This window comes from Mauremys mutica, chromosome 2 (genome assembly GCF_020497125.1).
Source record: "Mauremys mutica isolate MM-2020 ecotype Southern chromosome 2, ASM2049712v1, whole genome shotgun sequence".
Taxonomy (NCBI): Eukaryota; Metazoa; Chordata; order Testudines; family Geoemydidae; genus Mauremys; species Mauremys mutica.
Window position 1 is genome coordinate 36,456,208 of NC_059073.1, and position 21,214 is coordinate 36,477,421.

General features: G+C 46.8%; 1 protein-coding gene across 4 annotated transcripts in view; it reads right to left on the bottom strand.

Moving 5' to 3' along the window:
- Positions 1 to 21,214, bottom strand: part of OXR1 (oxidation resistance 1) — a 556,965-nt gene that overhangs the window by 431,784 nt on the left and 103,967 nt on the right. For all 4 annotated transcript variants that reach the window (XM_045003186.1, XM_045003185.1, XM_045003187.1 and 1 more), the window contains exon 2: positions 12,255 to 12,334. In XM_045003186.1, the coding sequence (XP_044859121.1) occupies positions 12,255 to 12,271 (17 nt within the window). In that variant the 5' untranslated portion in view covers positions 12,272 to 12,334. The remainder of the gene's footprint in view (positions 1 to 12,254; positions 12,335 to 21,214) is intronic.

Below are 21,214 nucleotides of genomic sequence, written 5' to 3' on the forward strand. Positions count from 1 at the left end.
AGCCCGCTGCGATCATCGCTGCACTTATGGCCGTTGTCAACTCCTCGCACCTTATCGTCCACCTCTTCCACAGTCAGCTGCTGAGAAATCGGGCAAGGAGGCTCCGGCAGCGCGGTGAGGACAGGAAGTCACAGAGTGGCGCAGACCTCTCACAAAGCAGGGTATGCCGCGCAGTGGAGATCATGGTGGCAATGGGTCAAGTTCATGGTGTGGAACGGCGATTCTGGGCCCGGGAAACAAGCACGGACTGGTGGGACCGCATAGTGCTGCAGGTCTGGGATGAATCACAGTGGCTGCGAAACTTCAGGATGCGTAAGGGCACTTTCCTTGAACTCTGTGACTTGCTGTCCCCTGCCCTGAAGCGCCAGGACACCCGGATGCGAGCAGCCCTGACTGTGCAGAAGCGAGTGGCCATAGCCCTCTGGAAACTTGCAACGCCAGACAGCTACCGGTCAGTAGCGAACCACTTTGGCGTGGGCAAATCTACCGTAGGGCTTGCTGTGATTCAAGTAGCCCACGCAATCATTGAGCAACTGTTCTCAAAGGTAGTGACCCTGGGAAACGTCCAGGTCGTCATAGATGGCTTCGGCGCGATGGGATTCCCAAACTGCGGTGGGGCTATAGATGGCACTCTCATCCCTATCCTGGGACCGGCCCACCAGGCCAGCGAGTACATTAACTGAAAGGGCTACTTTTCTATGGTGCTGCAAGCACTGGTGGACCATAGGGGACGTTTTACCAACATCTACGTCGGGTGGCCGGGCAAGGTTCATGACGCGCGTGTGTTCAGGAACTCTGGTCTGTTTAAACGCCTCCAGGCAGGTAGTTTCTTCTCGGACCACAAAATAACGGTTGGGGATGTGCAGATGCCTACAGTGATCCTCGGGGACCCAGCCTACCCGCTAATGCCCTGGCTCATGAAGCCCTATACAGGCGCCTTGGACAGTGAGAAGGAACTCTTCAACTACCGGCTGAGCAAGTGCAGAATGGTGGTGGAGTGTGCTTTCGGACGTCTCAAGGGGAGATGGCGGAGCTTACTGACTCGCTCGGACCTCAGCGAAAAAAATATCCCCGTTGTTATTGCAGCTTGCTGTGTGCTCCACAATCTCTGTGAGAGCAAGGGGGAGACCTTTATGGCTGGATGGGAGGTTGAGGCCAATCGCCTGGCTGCTGATTACGCTCAGCCAGACAGCCGTGCCGATAGAAGATCCCAGCGGGAAGCGCTGTGCATCCGGGAGGCTTTGAAAGATAGGTTCCTCGGAGAGCAGGGTAACCTATGACTCTCCAGTTGATTTACAGAGAAGCTGAACCTGAGCCTGTTTCAGTGACTGTTGACTTCGATCTGCGGTTACATACCCCGTTCTCCAGGTTTCCCCCCTTCCAACACACGTTTTAAAATAACTTTAATGGAACACTGATTATTAATAAAGTTTTCTTTAATTATGAATTCCTGTTCAAGGGTTGAAACATGGACGCGGACTGTGGTGGGTACGGTGTGCACTGATGTCCAGACCGCTTCCACACTAGAGGAATGACAGGCTCCTGCTCCTACAGCGGTCTCTGGGGGGAGGACGGTTGCAGGTGGGTGTGCAGGAAGGGGTGGGTTTGCAGGAAGGGGTTAGGGGTGCCGTCTTTGGGACGGAGTTTGGATGCAGGCTCTGGGCTGGGGGTTGGGGCGTAGGAAGGGGTGAGGGGTGTGTGGGAAGGGTGAGTATGTGTCCGTGGATGAGGGCTCTTGCTGGGGCTCAGGGCATCGGAGAGGCTCGTGGCTAGGGGGGAAGGGCATGGTAAGGGCAGCCTGCCTTGCCATTTATGGATGTCAGGCGCTAGGACCCTGGGGCAGCATACACCTCACAGACTGACCCGGGGCAGCATTCACCTCCCAGAATGACCCTAGTGCCTAGTGACTGCAGTCTGTGTGTGTCCTGCTGTTGATCCTGCCCCCAAGTCTGTACCCTGGTAATGGAGGCTGTCCTATGCAATCAAAAAACCCCTCCCCCCCTTCACACAAAGTCTTCTGACAAGGAAAACGTGACGGAAACAGTGAATAACAACAAACTACTTTTAATACTCAACTACACAGTGGGGGGATGAAACTTGGATTTGGGACTGGGTGATCCAGGAAGGGAAGCACTTCTCATACTTTAGGGAATGAGAGCTGTTTGGTACATGAGCGCTCTGCTGGGGTGGAGTGACAGTTTTCACGGCCCCTAGCGCCCCTCCTTCTTGTGATTTTTGGTGAGGGGGGGACAGGACTTTGTGGCAGGGGAAGGCGGTTGCAGATACAGTTCAGGGGGGCTCTCTGTTCCTGCCTGCGGTCCTGCAGAACATCTACAAGGCGCCGGAGCGTGTCCGTTTGCTCCCTCATTAGCCCAAGCAGCGTTTGAGTCGCCTGCTGGTCTTCCTGCCGCCACCTGTCCTCCCGTTCGCTGTGTGAGCGCTGGTGCTGACATAGGGTCTCCCTCCACTGTCTCTGCTCGGCCGCTTCGGCTCTGGAGCAAGCCATCAGTTCAGAGAACATGTCGTCCCTAGTCTTTTTCTTTCGCCGCCTAATCTGCGCCAGCATCTGTGAGGGGGATGCCGGGGCAGTTCGTGAAAGAGCCGCAGCTGTGTGATGGGAAAAAGGAAGTGATTTCCTTGAAAAGATACATGTTTGCGAACACTGAACACAGTCTAGTCAGTTTCTGTGAACAAGACCATACAGGGCACCTAGTCTCACGAGCTCTCAGGACAAGTTCGAGATTTCGGAATACGCTTTCATTGGCTGCGGTCTTGCACAGGAGATCGGACAAGCGGGGCGGTACAGCTGAATCCGTGTAGCAGCCAGGCCTGGTAAGCACTACACTATAGGCTGCTTAACAGTTAATGGATAGCTGTGCCCTCCCGCTGAAGGCAATCTGTAAAGCATAAAGTCTGACCCTGTTCCAGCCCCTCGCGGCTGTGCACGGGAAAGATCACTGTATGCTTTTCCTCTGCGGCCTCCAACACGTGGCTGTTAAACGAAGGTCATTGCTATGCAAAGTAAAAGTCAAGCATTCACAATAGTAACAGTACACTAATTGCCCTAATTAGATGCAGCAGTCACCGAACGAGATTACCCTGAGGCGGGTCACTCGGAGAGAGAGAGAGAGGATGCTGCTCGAATCCCTGCACAGACCAGGACCGTACGCTGCAATGCTGGTGGAGGCAATGATTCCGCTGTACATTAGGATGGCCTGGCGTGGAAGAGTGTGCTTCCACGGAGCACCAAATAAGGCACCTCTCCCCAGGAACCTCCTGCGGAGACTTTTCGAGCTGCTCTCCGAGAGCTTCGTGGAAGTGTCCCAGGAGGATTTCTGTTCCATCCCTATATGTGTGGACCTTCTCTTTATATAGTTTTTTAAGCAAAAGTTTTTATATAGTTTTAACATATTTTTTATTCCTGTTTTTTAAAAAATAAATGTTTCCATGTTTATAGCACTTACCGACTGATCCTTCCCCTGATTCTGAGTCCGGGTTAACGGCCGGGGCGGGTTGGTAGGGGATCTCTCTGAGGGTGATGAAGAGATCCTGGCTGTCGGGGAAAGCGGTATTGTAAGCGCTGTCGCCTGCGTCGTCCTCCACAAACCCTTCCTCATCTTCCCCATCGGCGAACATCGCCGAGGAACTGCCCCTCGACACTATCCCATCCTCAGAGTCCACGGTCACTGGTGGGGCAGTGGTGGCAGACCCACCTAGAATGGCATGCAGTGCCTCGTAGAAGCGGCATGTCTGGGGCTGTGCTCCGGAGCATCCGTTTGCCGCTCTGACTTTTTGGTAGCCTTGTCTCAGGTCCTTGATTTTCACGCGGCACTGCGTTGTATCCCGGCTGTATCCTCTGAGTGCCATGGCTTTGGAGACCTTCTCGTAGGTCTTTGCATTCCATTTGTTGGAGCGCAGCTCCGAAAGCACAGACTCATCACCCCACACAGCGATCAGATCCAGGACTTCACGGTCTGTCCATGCTGGGGACCTCTTTCTATTCTGGGATTGCATGGACTCCTCTGCTGGAGAGCTCTGCATCGTTGCAGGTGCTGCTGAGCTCGCCCCGATGTCCAACCAGGACATGAGATTCAAAGTGCCCAGACAGGAAAAGGAATTCAAATTTTCCCAGATCGTTTCCTGTGTGGCTGGTCAGAGAATCCAAGCTTGGACTGCTGTCCAGAGCGTCAACAGAGTGGTGCACTGTGGGATAGCTCCCGGAGCTAGTAAGTTCGATTTGCATCCACACCTAACCTAATTCGAGATAGCCATGTCGAATTTAGCGCTACTCCCCTCGTCGGGGTGGAGTACCGAATTCGAACTAAAGAGCCCTCTAGGTCGAATTAAACGGCTTCCTGGTGTGGACGGTTGAGTGGTTAATTCGAATTAACGCTGCTAAATTCGATTTAAAGTCCTAGTGTAGACCAGGCCTAACATACAATGCAACTCCCCCACCTTTTCTGCCCTGCCTGTCCTTCCTGAACCGTTTATATCCATCCATGACAGTACTCCAGTCATGTGAGTTATCCCACCAAGTCTCTGTTATTCCAATCACATCACAGTTCCTTGACTGTGCCAGGACTTCCAGTTCTCCCTGCTTGTTTCCCAGGCTTCTAGCATTTGTGTATAGGCACTTTAGATAACTCAGTGATTGTCCCGCTTTCTCGGTCTGAGACAGGAGTCCTCCCCTCTTGCACTCTCCTGCTCGTGCTTCCTCCCGGTATCCCATTTCCCCACTTACCTCAGGGCTTTCGATTCCTTCCCCTGGTGAACCTAGTTTAAAGCCCTCCTCACTAGGTTAGCCAGCCTGCTTGCGAAGATGCTCTTCCCTCTCTTCGTTAGGTGGAGCTCAAGAGTTGATTGGCTTGTGGCATATGACGATTGCTAAACAGTTACAACTCTAAGCAAAAACACATGATGCTGCTCATCCATGATCTCTTTGTGTGACTGTCTTGCAGTATATTTTACCAGCCTGGAAGTCGGAATGCTGAAAAATTATCTATTAGATGGAGCTGAATCACTAACAGTGTTACTGTTGCTCATACTATTTAGAAACAATCATGATGACCAGGTAAGTACTTCGAACAGAGATTTGGAGATTTTAATATTTAAATCCATTGTAAGTTTAAAAAAAATAACCCAGATGTTTTGCCAAGGTCAGAATTCAGAAGAGATGACTGGGGGGGGAGGGGCGGGGGGATAACAACAGTTTTCAAGTACATAAAAGGCTGTTACAAAGAGGAAAGAGAAAAATTATTCTCCTTAACCTCCAAGGACAGGACAAGAAGCAATAGCTTAAATTACAGCAAGGGCAGTTTAATTTGGACATTAGGAAAAACTTCCTAACTGTCAGTGTAGTTAAACACTGGAATAAACTGCCTAGGGCGACTGTGGAATCTCCATAACTGAAAATTTTTAAGAGCAGGTTAGACAAACAGAGGATGGTCTACATCAGGGATGGGCAAACTTTTTGGGGCGAGGGCCACATCTGGGTGAGGAAATTGTATGCAGGGCCGGGGCAGGGCGGGTGGAGTGCGGGATGTGGAGGAAGGGGCTCAGGACAAGGGATTGGGGCAGAGAAGGGGTGCAGAGTGTAAGAGGGGGCTCAGGGAAGGGGGTTGGGGTACAGGAGGGGTGCGGAGTGCAGGATGGGGCTCAGGGCAGGGAGTTGGGGTGCACGGGGTGCAGGGTGCAGCAGGGAGCTCAGGGCAGGTGGTTGGAATGCACAGGAGTGCAGAAAGGGGCTCAGGGCAGGGAGTTGGGTGCAGGAGGGGTGCGAGGTACAGGCAGAGGGCTTAGGGCAGGAAGTTGGGGGGTGGGGGGCAGGAGGGGTTTGAGCTCCAGCCCGGTGCCGCTTACCTAAAGTGGCTCCGGGGTGGCAGTGGCACACACCAGGGCCAGGGCAGGCTCCCTGCATGCCTGCCCTGTCCCCACGCCACTCCAGGAAGTGCTGCGGCCCCTGGGTGGGGGGGCAGAGGGCTCTGCCTGCGTACATGGAGCCCTTTGCCTCCCGGCCCGGGGGCTGCTTCTGAGAGCAGCGCCGGGCCCGCAGCACCACCAGGGGTAATCCCGCGGGCCGGATCCAAAGCCCTGAAGGGCCGGATCTGGCCCGCGGGCCATAGTTTGCCCATCCCTGTCTACATAATACTTAGTCCTGCCATGAGTGCAGGGGACAGAACTAGAAGACCTCTCGAGGTCCCTTCCAGTCCTACGATTCTATGATTGCTCTCATGGCATTAGTTGCCAGTGGTATTTGTTTGGTGCAGGTGGATGTGTCCTTAAAATACCGCTCAGTGTCAGGTATCTTTACTGTTAGCTTAGTTCTGATTTCTTTCTATTCACTTTTTATTATTAAGCAAGACAAAGACTTCTCAATAAAATTCTCCTCTGTTTTTCATTGTGATGCTTTAGACAACCACAGTATACTTCATTGGACCCATGAACTTTTTTTATTTTTTCTTAATGGCTGAGGGGCATGGGGAAGGGTTGGGAAGGGATGGAATTGTTAGCATTTCCTTGGCACAAGACTTTTACAGAAATCACACAGTCACGTGCTGTGAATCCTGATACTTACCCCAAATCTCTGGGAAATATCAAGTATCATACTCAGAAAACAAGATACAGATACAAGTGAAGGAACAGTAACTTTTATTTACAGACATACATGGAACAGTTTGTAATAGGAACAAATGAACAAACAAAAAAAAGCCAAATCCCCTCAGGAGACATCTCCTCACCCCTCACCTTCCCCTCCTCCTGACAAGCAGGGGAAACAGCCATGGAATATTGTGTGGGAGGACAAATGTAGACATGTCCTGAGTGGGATTTGGGGGCTGAAAACAGGCTGGAGAACAGGACTAGGTCAGGCTCATCATTCCCCTCCTTAATACTCCAGGGGGATTCCTCCAAGAGGGGTTTTGGGTGACTGAGGAGGATGTGGTGCCAGGTGTCCAGCATGCTTTTCCCTGGCAGAGGAGCTGGGATTCACCACTTCAGCAACAGACTGCACAGCAGCTGGAGGAGCAACATGTAGTGCCTGTTCCCGCAGAGGAGCAGTGGCCACGGCATCAGACAGGCTTCAAAAGCATTCCACCACAAGTTGGACTAGCTACTGCATAGGTGCAAGATCCTGTTCTCTCTGTGCAGGAATGCCTCTTCCTTCGAGCCCTATCCTCTCTTGGCTACCCTTGACTCCTTCTGTCTATACCAACAAGCAGGTCCTCCAGAGTCCTTTGGCGTCTTCCTCTGCTATCTCTGCGGTGCCACTTCTGTCCTCCCAGTGGAATAGGCTCTCTGTCGGCATCAGAATGCCCTAACAAGTCAAAGACAAGGGTAGCATTATATTTCATTTTTCTTTGGAAAGTACCTAAATCTCCCCTCCCCTCCAAATAACACAACTGTGCTGCCAAAGGCCACAACATTGATACTACTTAGAATCCAAGGAACACAGCTGTTACAGTCTCCTTCCTTCAGGCTACTCTTGCAGCCCACAAGGAAAGAGCTGAGGTTAAAAATGGTAAGATACATGAATTAATTTTATTCAAATGTAAAGTTTACAGTGCATGGATGGACCACGTGGGCTGGGGTTTGGTTTCTTTAGGGTAATGTTACCAAGTCACCTTTCTCTTCTTTAAAAGCTGGCCATCACTTGGAGAACATAGCTGTACTGAAGTTATCCCAGAATGGAAAAGAAAAGTGGCTTTCCAGTACTGTGGAGAACACCTGGCCACCTGTGCAAGAGAGATGTTTCTGATAGTGGTGACCCCTCTTCATATTGCTGAGTGGAGAGGTTTGGTGAGCTATGAAGGGAGACCAAACACATTTGTCCTGCCGTTAAACCTGAGGAACCAGCTTCAAATTCTTCTAAAACAAAAATTTGCTGGATTAGATTTACAGGACTTGATGGCAATTCACGAGGAAAGTGACTGTATTATAAGATAGCAGACTGAATTCCCATGGAAGAGGAACAGAGAACAGCCCTCCTGACCACCCCTTTGCAGCCATGTCTTGTCTGGGGACCATGTCAGGGTGGAGCATGGGTAGGGAGAGGGGGCTGGCTTCAGGCATGTATTACCAGAGCAAGAGGGGATATTTACAGCGTGTTTGGGGGCATATTACAACTTACCAGACTTGGATCCCCGTTCCTGCCACAGCTCAGGGTCCTCCCCAGGCTCCTCAGAGGGGGCTTCCTCAACAGGGTCTGCCAGGTAGATGTGTGGAATCCTCTGGGTCTCCCATGGCTTCCTCTGGAATTATCTCCGAGGCCTGGGCTGCCTTCTCACCCTGCCCATCACCAGCATCCCACAGTACAATGAGGCTAGCAGGGGATAGGTCCTATCCCAGAGTGACTATACGAGTCCCTCATCCTCTGGTACAGGAGCCTGAGGTGCTTGATGTGTTCCCAGCACTTGGACAGAGTCTGGTGAATGCCTGCCTCCTCCAGCCTCTGTGAAATCTCCAAATACAGGTGTTTGTTCCTGCTGGTACAGGCAAAGTTATGGAGGATGGGGTATTCTGCCCACACATTAATCAGCACCTGGGCGTGCTCCAGAGACCAGGCAGCAGCTCTTGGAACATGCTCCATGGTCAGCACTGGTGATCAGTACAGTTCATAGGAGAACAAACTGCTCAGTGTAGCCTAGTACTGCTGGCAATGGGTGATCAGGGACCTTTATACCTTGGGTAAGCGTCAGACAGCAAAGTGATCAGTGAACTGGGGAAATGGCCCTAAAGGACTTTCAGTACCTGTGACCTGGTGCACACTCCTTGCCCCAATCCACACTGCACTACAGAAGTGCAGGGCCATGCCACAGCAGAGGTGTATACATACCCACATCCCTTATGCATGCTAGCTTCAGGAATGTACTTCAGATGAGGACAGTAGGAGGGCTATGGCAGAATAACGCAAGTGACCATGCACGAGTGTAGACACACTATAAGTGGAAAGTGATTGGCCCATATTCACTGTTCATCTGCCTCAGGGTAAAACTATATCTTATGGCCAAAAGTTAAATGAAACAAATGGGTTTTCACAAAGAAGAGCTCAAAAAAGAACTCCCACAACTTTCTGCAACAAGAGAGTGTGATCATGTGTGTCAGGGAGACCTTTCCCTTTTCTTATCCAGCTTCTAATTTTCCAAGTAATCATCTTCAGTTGTATCCAGTCCTATTCCCCTAAGGCAAAGGCCTCTGCAATCTATCCAAAAAGGAAACACACCAGTCCTGCACCAGCTCTTCCCTGAACTCTGTGGACTTCCATCTAAGTCCTCTGTCTCCACTTTAGGAGAATCATGCAGGTGCATCTAACGGGGGGAGGGAAGGGGAACTAAACCAGCCCACAATGTATTAGTTAATTGCTAATAAATAGCCAGCAGCAGAGAGCACAAAGACACAAACCATTGTTGTTATGTGTCTTCCTCATAAACACCAGTTATAGCTATGCTTGTTACAAATTTCTTAAGGACTGATGGAGTTTATAAACACACACGGAATCCAGAAAATGTTTCCAACCAAACTAACAATTTCAATTAAGTTAAATTTTAAGTCTGCACTGATTTAGCATCATAGGAATGTAAATGTAGGGCTAGAAGGGACCTCAAGAAGTCTCAAATCCAGCCCCTTGAGCTGAGGCAGGACCAAGTAAACCTAGACTATCCTGACAGGTGTTTGTCCAACCTGTTCTTAAAAACCTCCAATGACGGGGATCCCAAAACCTCCTGTGGAAGTCTATTCCAGGTTTACTTATTATTGTGTTGTCAATGTGCTGTATGATACAAAGAGGAATACAGGGACCGCAATTGCCTCTATGGCAGCTCCCCCCTTGACATTATGGTATGGTGCAGGGTCTGTATTGGGGGACAGCGTGGAGAGTTTGCAGGCCAGTGAATAGAAATCTCCTCCAGCCATATGGGATTAGTTCAAAAAGATAGGAGCCTTGGGTTATACTATGTCTTCTGTGTAGCCCCTGCTTGGGAACCCAGGGATAGCCACAGCGGGGGATATCCCTGGTAGCCTAACTCCTCCAATGGAAGGTAGCCAGAGCCTCCTGTAAATCCCAGATGCACTGCCAGGTATGGCAGCAGACCACATAGGCTCTTCTATGGATGGGGAAAATCCCACCCCATGCCAATAGGATAGTCTGAAGGGGATCTCTGCAAGGTAATGCTCACATAAAACTCTACCCAAGTCTCCCCTTCTATGGGTTTTTCCACAAAGGGATGGTCTGGGCCACAGTATGAAAAATTGCTTTTGCAAAATTGGAGTAAGTATGTAGCATGGATAAAACATCACATCAGACACTCATTTGGGGAGAAAAAATACTCACCTCTGCTAGTTCCATGCTGGTGCCTTTTGTAGATTCAATTAATCACAGAGAAATTAGCATGGTAAATAAAAAAAGATGAGAATGGAATACTGAAAACACTTATGACAGTTCAGTATTTAAAGGCATGGGATCAGCTTTTAAATTAAACTGAAATGAAGGGTAATTCACATCTTTGTTAAAAATGTCAGTACCTGTTGTCAGTGGGGCTTGTGATAAAGCATCTTAGAAATATTTTCCTTCCTCAGAAGCTGCATGTTTGAAAAAATTATTCTGATAGAACAATTGCTTTTTTCAACTTTATTATTCAGTCAGGACTAATTCAAATAGATATGATTCACTGAATGCAAACCTTGCACATAAAACACAGCAACAGGTAGAAATAAGAGTTCAGCTACAATATACCTGGTAGTAGCTTTGACAATTTGATGATGAGAGAGTTTAGGCTTTAAATCAAAGTGCTGTGGTTTTGTTAAAATAACTCTTTTGTATTATAATTGGCACCACAATATTAGAACTCATTCAGATTTCATTTTAGAGGAAAACAAACCCTTAATTTCTTTTTTCCATAAGTTAACTGTTTTGTGTAACACAACATTTCCTTGCAAACAGTATTTTTCCATAAGCAGACAATTAAATATGAAGTCTGAAATTTTCAAAAAAGTACCCACTGATTTTGGGGGGAGGGTCAACCTGTGAGGTTGGCAGGTTCAGCACCTCTGAGTATTCTAAATTGAGCACCCAAAATTTGGGCATCCAGAATTAATGGCCACATTTGAAAATTTGGACCTAAACACATTACAGTTTTCTAGTATTTGAACAAGGGGATCACGATCTATTGAAAATAACAGTGTGATGACACATTTTACCCTTTTAATCTTTCTAGTCAAAGGCATTTCCTCGCTTTATACATAGGAATCTACAGTATGCCAGGAAGGTCTACTCTGTCCTATCCTTCCAGAATATAGTGAACCATTTACCTATTGTACATGATGCACAGCTGTTTGAGGTAGGGAATAACACAACACACAGTAAACAGATGTTACATAATAGCTGCATCTCGCAGGTGAACAGTGAGAACTTCTTGTACCCAAGGTCTAACAATACCTCACATAATTCTTGGCATGTATATGATAAGGTCAAATACAACACAGAAGTGTTTGGCTTTCAGAAAGGAATCTGTGTGGGAAATTTTCATTTACATAATATTTAAGATGCAATCTGGGGTGGATAAAAAGAATAAAATACCAAGGCCACTGGATGGATGAAATGGATGAAACCTGTTGTTGGCCTTTTGTTGTAAAACTCTGAAGAAATAAAGAGATAGCAGAAGAACAAAATGCTTTGAAACATGTGGTTTACAGATTAAATTATGTCACTGATAAATCAAATATCAATCCCAGCTCAACTGTAGCATAATTCATGGCATAAATATTACATTTAGTAGAATCATTTGATCTGGTACAAGCTTTAACTTCCCACAACCCTGAAACACAATCAGCAAGAAATGGAAATCCTCAAAATTGCAGCTTTAGAAGCCCATTACTATGGACCCAGCAATGGTACATTTGCACTCATGAAAATGGGATATGTATTACTCCATTTTGTGTATTTCCAGCATCTCTCCTTCTGAATGCTGGATGCTCTCTGATACCAATATAATGTTCTATTTCATACGCTAGAGGTGTCACATTGTGCTTCTGGTAGCAGTAATATAATTCTGTTTATATATTGCTCCCTGCATGAAAAAGAACTAAGGGACTATATAGCGGGGGGGGGGAGGGGGAGAGGAACACAGATAAAACAACAACAGTAATGTATCCTGTTTATGTACCTTGCAAAATATTATATTCACCACAAATAAAGTTTTATAGTATGGTCACATTCACTATACATTTTTTTGAATGATGAAAAACAGAATACAGAAACTGACCTTTTAGTGCCAAACATAATGGTGGATGGTTTGCTTCACATTTATGAGAGTTCTGCACTACAGAGACTGTTCTAGTTGACCTGATCAAAAAAAGAAAAGAAAAGAAAAAAGAGAGAGATTTTCAGACTAAGACATGTAGGAGATGGATGTAAATGCCCTGAAGAATGTCTTTACTATTAAACATCTTTCACCAGAACTCATGAGCAACCATTCAGAAGCGTTACAGAAATAGGCAAATACGTGCAACCAAATATATGCTGATGTAGATCCGAAACTTGAGATTTTTAGTCAATCTTCCCTCAGGCAAAGCAGCCATCGATATCAATGACTGCTTCCTTACTTGGCCCTTACTTAGGCAAACTGAGTAGGGACCTCAAGGATTGGTTGCTAAATAATAAAAGACAAAACCTTTTTTTATAAAAACTGAAAATGCTGAAAAATGACGTTCATGGTATTAAAATAGTTCCACCCCTCAAGTTTGCAGTTCATGGCAAAAAGACACAGCCTACAAAAGAGTTATACTCTAGGTTTGGTTGATTTTTCTATGTAAAAGAAAGAAATCAAAAGATGCTCAGCAATAAGCAATCTTAATACAAATGGTTTTGTTCATTAGAAAAAAGCTGTGATTGATGGGAAGATTTTAGCTATAAACGCCTTCCTAATTTTAGAGAATGCTTGAGGGAATTTCACATTAGTACAACCATCTCCAAGTCATTCCAGGTAAAATGTCTTTTTCTCGCCAACTGAGGAAGCAGTGATTGTTAAAGCTGCATGTTTCAGCGTGCTGGGTTTGGGCAGTGGAATTTGTGTCTCAATTTATCCAGTGCTCTTGCAGTGTTTCTGGTTTTGTCAGCATGGGTACCCCACTTTTAAAGCAGCAAAGAGAAGATGGAGGGGATCTTTCCCCTCTTTCTCATGCTTGTTTTCTCAAAGAATCAGCAGACCGCACCTGGACAAGCAGCACAAATGTAATCAACCTGTGCAACTTCTCGGCCTGTGCAATCGCTCTCCCAGCCACTGAGTGGTGTCAGGGTGCCTGGAGTTCTGGATTGAGATTTTTAAAAAGCGCATGACTGAAGTTAAGCTCCTTGGCAGGGAATTTCAAAGGAGTTGGTGACCAGCTCTTTTTGAAGATCAATGGGTTTCAGGCACCTGACTATATCTTAGGCACTTTAGAAAATCCCATGCCTAATTCCTTAGGTAGTCACCTAAATAAAAGTGCCCTGGTATTCATAGTTACTTAGCACTTCTGAAAATCAGGCCACTTAGGCTCCTAATTCCCTATTCAGCCACCTACCATTAGATATGCATTAAAATAAAATTTAAAAAAAATTGGCCTGAGATTTTTTTCATTTTTAAATAGTACCAGAGAGAGTAGGACTCGTAGGCCTAAGGTAAAATTTTCAAAAGTGACTAAATCATTTAGGAGCCTAAGTTTTATTGAAAGTCAGTGGAACCTTAGGTACTTTTGAAAGAGCAGTTACATGCACTTATTAGATTGTGAACTGTTTATGGCAGGGCCCAGGGCTGTCTTTGAGTCTGCAGAGCAGTTAACACAACAGGGCCCTGGTACGGCTAGTATGCGCAGCAAACTTTAAGCAGAAGCAGCAGCAAAAATATACATTTTCTATGGGAAAATGAAATCTTAGGGCCACATAATAACAGACAGAAAATAAACTGCAACCAACACAAGGGCTCCAAGAGCCAGTATCTCTGAAGTCAGAATTCTAAGCAAGACTAAAGACGACCTACTAACTAAGTAGAGTTTTATCACTTCAAAACAGTATAACCTAGAGAGTGGAGAGACACTGACCCAGATATCCATGTTTTTAAAAGCATGATGGAAGATAAAGGAAACTATAAGCGTAATCGCAGTACTGGGAAAACTACTACAGCAATGGGGGCTGGAGGAGAAGAGAAAAGCGAGCGAGAGAGAAATTCTTGGACACAGAAAGGACTAGTAAAAAGGATAGCAAGGATTGATAAAGCACAGTTCACGCTTAACCACTTTCATCTACACACAAATCTTTCAGACTTGGGCTCAGACCTAGGACCCTACACAGGTGTATGGTCTGATTCCAAATCAAGCTGGAACCCAGGGTTTGGGCCCCATTGCTTCCCCAATCCCCGCGCCTCTGATTTAGGTCCTGGGAGCCTGCCAAAAGAATCCCACAATCCCATAGTCCAATTTCCTTTTCCTCTCTATCCCAAGAATCTTCAATCAACTCCAATGAAAAGGGAAGCAGTCCTCCCTGGTGGAGTGGGACTGCATCAGCTCGGTGAGTCTATGTTTAACCCTTCAATTGTCTTCTGACCATCACATTGCAAACACACCAGAAGAGAAACTTCTGTGTTTGCAACAGAGACTGAACAAAAACAGCCTTTAGTAAACACCCTGCTTCATGGCCAGGGGTGTACAGCCAGCTGTTGGTAAATTTCTGGTGTGAGGCCAGCAAAACAGTGGATTTTAGTAAAAGTACCAGGAATGACCATGCATACCAACAAATAGTAAAGAAGCTGGCAGCTTTGCAATTTTACCAGATCGATGACCAGTGCAGGGAGCAGATTAAGTAGCTCAAGGCTGAGTACAGCACAACCAGAGACCAGAACCACACCTCTGGCAACTTGCTGATATCATGTCCATTTTACAGCAAGTTTGACCGGGTTCTGGCCACTGCGCCAAACACGGAGTCAACAGTGGTGCAGGATAACCTGGTCAGCCAGGATGGCACCCTGCAGACCTCAGAATCCAGCATGGGAACTGAAGGGACCCAGCAACAGGTGCCAAGTGAGGATTGTGAAGTCACAGTGTTGCTGAAATCAGTCCCAAAGGAGGCTTTGGAGCAGGAGAACCAGCAGCACAGAAGCTGTTTGATGCTCCCCATCAGGGACAACCCACCATGGAGCCTGCAGCAGACAGAAGGGACAAAAACTGCCCCTGAGCCCGGCAAGTTTCTGGCTCCATTTGAATGTTTATTAATACAGTAATGGGAGGGATTGCCAATATATGAAACAATGCAAAAGTTATTACAGGCACCAGCTAGCAGCACATACCTGCTAATGATGGATTGTATGCAAACAGCAGCTTGGCTTCCCCCACTCTTCCCCCTTCACCACGTGCAGTTCAAAATGGCGACCGGGAAATGCAATCAGTAAGAACACTTGGAAAGTGTATTTTTACTTGAGACAGTAGAGATTTTTGCTAGGGCTATTCCTATTTCCTAAAAATAGCCACCACCTTATATTACCATGCCCATAAATACACCGTGCTGTAACTACTCTACCATGTAACAAGCTGCCTGGAAACACTGAACTGCGGGTGGGCGGGGAAGTGTTTTCCATTTACAAAGCTAGTCCATTTCAATTATGGGTAGTCCATTCAGCCCATAGGGACAAAGTAATTTGTGCCAAATTTGACTGGGGTTTGAATTTTTTTTCTAGAAATGCACTGTGGTGGGGGTAAGGAGAATGGCTATGGAGTTGTGTGTGTTTGCATGCAGCTATAACAGGCTAAGCCATGTGGAAACTAACACAGAATCTTGCTGATCCCCTCACAAATTCTGACCCAATCCTAGGTGCTGATAGCTGCAAACTTGCCCTGCAGCAGGAATTCCAGATAGACGGTCACATTTCAGGGAAAGATATCATTTTCCAGGGCCACTTCAGTACCTGAGCAGCCCATTCCACTCACTGATGTGCTCTTCAGTCACTATACATTTTAATGCTTTGATTGCATACACTGCAGGCTTTCCATTAGCAGCTCGGAATAACATTTCCCTTTGCAAATCAGGCACCACAAGAACTGTTATGTCCTCCAAAATGTGGTAGGCCTGAAATGATAGAAAAAGCTTTTGTAGCACGGCCACTGACCACGCCCAACTCCCAACCCAACTAATTCTGCAATTCTTAGAAAACAAAAAACAGCTTTGAATTTTTAATCATCATTGTCTCTGCACTTCTTTTGCTGCAATTAACCAACTTGTGTCCTGGAAGCTTCTGCAGTTTGAAGCATCCCTCCCACAATATATCAAAGTTACATTGGAAAAGTGACATTTTATGCCCTTGAAATTCCACAAGGATTTTTCCTATGCTCCTGCACTGAACTATTTGAGAGAATAATCCTATGTCTTGTCCTATTCCAGGCTCCTTGACCTCTACTGGCTGCAGTACCTCCACAGTTCACCCACACTGCAGCAGAAGCCTAGGCCAACATACCGGTACCTTCAGGGACTGTTCCAAGAGGAAGCATTTCCATGATGAATTTATGGTTGAAGTTCTGGACAGGACCAACAAGCAGGTCCAATACCAAAGAGAGAGGGACTTATGGCAAGAGGAAAGGCATGGTGAGAGGCAAGCAGAAAAGCTGTGCAGCCAGCATGAGCGTGAGGTCAGGGTTTCAACGCAGGGGCATGCATTTGCTTCGCAGTTCCTGGAACAGGAATGGCAGCTAAGGGAGGTGAACAGAGCTCAGCAGAAAGAACTGTTTTAGCACCTGATATCGTTAATGACCACAAGAATACCGGCTCCTGCTGCATCACCCACACTATGGTCTGAGACCCCTGCATGGTACTTGGGATACAATCCAGAAACAGCTTGGACAGCTTCATGCAATTGTGCCCCAGGAGCGGCTGGCAGGGCAACCTTGCCCCATTCATCCCTCCATACCACCACCTCCCCTGTGGATGTCGCTATCACCCTACCCCCGCGCCCAGTGCACAGCAAACAGGGAAAGGAGAACTAGGGCCAGGAGACATGCAATGGTAGATGGTTTCTGCCACGTACAGGACATCACTGTGTGTACTTGTTCATTCATTTAAAAAAAAATTTGTTTTAAGGTTCTGTTGTTACAGGTGTGCTGGTGTGAGATTGGCAGCTGGCCTACCTGCCAATGGGTAAATGTTGTTCTTTTAAAATACAGGTTTATAAATAAAGCTTTTTATTTCATCAAAAAAGTTTATTGCATCAAATCATATTCAATGTGTATTTAAAATAACAGAGGTAAACACATGATAAGGGACAATTAGGAATTAGTATGCAAACACTATTCTTCAATACATATAGCTTCTTCGGCTATCCCTTGATGCGAGGATGATGTCTGCCAAGGGGGTTAATTGGTGAGTCTTTAAGTGGCTGAGGAGCCCAATTCTTGCCCTGCAGATTTTCCCACAGAAGTGGCAGGTTGTAATCTTGGAGGCGACACAGTTGTTGGCTGGACTGTTGTGCCCTTTCTTTCCTCCTCTGTCTCATGAGCACGTCTGTTCTCCTCAAAGTGGGCTGTGGCTTGGTGTATGGTGTGACGCTGCTGTGTCCTGTTCCGAGCCAAGCCCTCCCAGTTTGTTGGGTTGATGCCTCCCTACTTTCAGTACGTCTTTGAAACACTTTCGCTGCCCTCCGTGAGCCCTTCTACCCTGGCTTAACTGAGAGATGAGTCCTTGCTTCGGGAGGCGAGTGTCAGGCACACGTACACAGCGGAGTTGGTGTTTCATGACCTGCGCTTCTATACTGCTGATGTCGGCTGCAGAGAGAATGCTGATGTTAGTGCGTCGGTCTTCCCAGCTGATCCCAAGAATCCTCCAGCAATCCATACTTCAATCACTTCCTTACATCAATCCACACCTCCCACCCCACCATTTCATAATTTCATTCCATGGCAATCAACTCCCTACCCCTCCCCAAGCACTGTAACCCCACACTATCAATTCATTTGACCTCATCCCTCAAAAGTGCATTCATAAAAGGCACTATTCCCCTTCTTCCATTGGGCCATGCAAGTCCATTATGTGGTAGCACAAAGAATCCCTGACTTCTGTTGCCTGAGTGCATCCAGCTCCAGCTGTGACAGCTGCACTTTCTGGCTGAGCATATCAATTCAGCAGCCCCTCACTGTGATAGGCCCATTCAGTGGGAAAGGGCTCACCTCTGGCTTCACAAAAATTGCGAAGAGCAAGCCGCAGTAACCCAGACAGCATTGATGACACTGGAATCCAAATGGGTCTGTAGACATCTCCAATGGGATTTCAGTCTGCAAAAAGCACATTCAACAACCATTCTACACCTGCTGAGAGTGTCATTAAACCATCTTTGCCCACGGCCTCTTAAGTCTGGGTATGATTTCATAAGCCAAGAAAAAAGTATGCAGGATCCCTCAGAATAATGGTGAGGAAAGTAACTTCATTTATGACAATGTTATTTGGTGGGAAGAGTGTCCCAGCCTGTCCACCAATGTAGATTACCAATCCGCAAAAAGCCCTAGAATCATTAACCTTCCCAGTGCAGCCCACGCTGATGTTCATAAATTGACCTCTGTGGTCCATGAAGGCCTGCATAATGATGGAGTAGTACCCTCTGCAGTTTATGCACTTATTTGCTCCTTGAGGAGGGCAAACTATGATCATGAGTCCCATTAGTGACCCCAGTGCAGATTGGAAACCCCATTCTCTTAAAGCCAGCACTTACTTCAGGAATACCTTTTATGCCTGCCACCCTCAGGTAAACCACACATCCAATTGCTTCAGAAACCTCCATCAGCACTTCAGCCACAGTGGACTTCCCAACACCAAACTGATGGCAATGGAACTGCAGTAGCCAGCTTCCAGATGGTTACAGCAACCCACCTCTGGACCAGCAAAGGCGCCTGCATGCATGTATCTTTATGCTGGAGAGTCAGGACAAGCTACTCACAAAGCTCCAAATATGTAGCTTTCTTCTTGAGAAAGTTCTGGATCCACTGCTGGTCATTCCAGGTTTGCATGACTATATGATCCCACAAGTCCGTGCTTGTGGCCCTGCACCAGAAGAACCAGTGTACGTAAGGGGTATTAGCTACCATATAGTGTGTCATGAACAGCATCAGCCAGTGAGAGTCTCCCATCCCTGGATATGCTTCCTCCTCCTCCATCATAAGCTGTGTCAGGTTCCTTTGGCAGGTCAGAAAATGCCACCGAAACATTCAACAGTGCATCATTTCCTGACATAGGAGTAAAAGCACAAGCAAAAGAAGTTTTAAAAAGTTGCCTCTGCCAATTTGCTCGCTCCAGTAGCTGGGCACACACAGACAGAAAAGACTGCTTGGCATTGCGTTGGTGAGCTGTTCTAACTTCCTGTAATGTGCATGGTGCATAGTCAAGTTTTCCCACAATGCAATAGGAGGGTGCTAGAGAGTCTGGGATATGGCTCTGGGTCTGCGTGCTACAGCGTGGACTCCAGAGGCCCAGGTTCGAGACCATGTTAGGAAATTCTTAACATAGGATTAACAATCAATCAGTGTAGATGCTCAAGCCCTGGGTTCTCTAACCCAGGGGCAGCTGAGTCCCAGTCCCATTAAACCTGGGGTTACATTGCAGTATAGACATACCCTCGTATTAATGTCTTTTAAAAAATGACAATGAATTGATAGGGATGAGACAACGGATATAATGTACTTGCACTTCAAGGCAGCTTTTGATACAGGGCTGCATTAAAAGAATGATGTGGCATATATGGTTAAGTATCATGCTTATGATGAAATTCAAAAGTGGATGAAAGACTGACTTAGCAATTGATAATTTACTCATATTATCTCTAGACACAGCCTGGTTAGAAAGGAAGCAATAAGTGAAGTGTCAAAGGGACTAGAATAAGACCCAGTTTCATTCATATTTCCCAACAATTGTCCAGTGGAGTCAATATCATGCTAGGTACACAATTAAATTATTATATTTAGCTTACAGTTCTCATCCCATTGTTAAAAAACTTTCATTAACAATACCAAATGGCCTTCTTCATAAGTACCTTACCTATGCAAATATGTAAAGTGTATAAAATGTGAATAAAAATACACAGAACATATAAAATAAAAATACTGTATATGCCGTCAGATGTAACAGGCATATGATTCTAAAGTCACAGTTTTCTTACACTGAGGGCAGGCCCTGTATATTGTCAAGTGTTTCTGCACCCAGTTAAATCATACAACCTCCACTTATGAAAATAGGGCATAGGAATTTTTGAATATTTTACCCAATATACAGTAAAAGCTGTGTTACCTGGCACTTTACCAACCGGAAGGCTCTAGAAGCCAGTATTTTGGGAGGCGGTGTGGGGTGCGGGCTCTGGGAGAGAGCTTGGGGCAGCTGGTTGGATGCAGGAGGGGTTTCAGGGTTTCGGATCCCGGCGGTGCTCACCTCGGGCGGCTCCCTGCAAGTGGTGATATGTCCCTGCTGCTCCTAGGCAGAGGAATGGATGGGGGGCTCTGTGAACTACCCCTGTCCTGCCCCAAGCGCTGGCTCTGCAGCTCCCATTGGCTGGGGACCACAGCCAATGTAAGCTGCGGGGGCGGCACCTGCAGGTGGAGGCAGCACGCAGAGCCGCCTGGATACGCCTCCGCCTAGAAGCAGCAGGGACATGTCACCGCTTGTGGGGAGCCACCCCAGGTGAGCACCGCCCGGATCCAGCATCCCAAAACACCTCCTACACTCCAATCCCCTGCCCCGAGCCCCCTTTCCCATCCAAACTCCCTCCCACAGCCCGCACTCCGCACATACACCCCAGGCCCCATCTTGCACCCAAACTCCCTCCGTCTTAGTTAACACAAATTTTTGACTTACCAGCACACCCATATTTCCCAACATGCAGGATAACAAAGCTTTTACTGTATTTTCAAGTTCAGTGCAGTTTGTAATGTTAGTGGAATTAAACCTGTATCCAGTAGATTAGGAGTGAGCGAGAAACATTTTCTGGTTCTTAGAAAACTCTCTCAACCAATGACATATTGAAATAACTTATTGATATGTTGAGATGTAATACAGGAAGATTTTTTTTAAATGCCTCTGGCATATGAATGTATTCACTTTTCCTTGCACTCCTAATATGCTAATTTCTCCAGAGCTGCTTCTCACTTGGTCTGAACTACCCAAACCACCAGTGGCAAATAGGTAGTAATCAGGTAGCAAATATAATGCCAGTGTGTTGGCCTTCAAAGA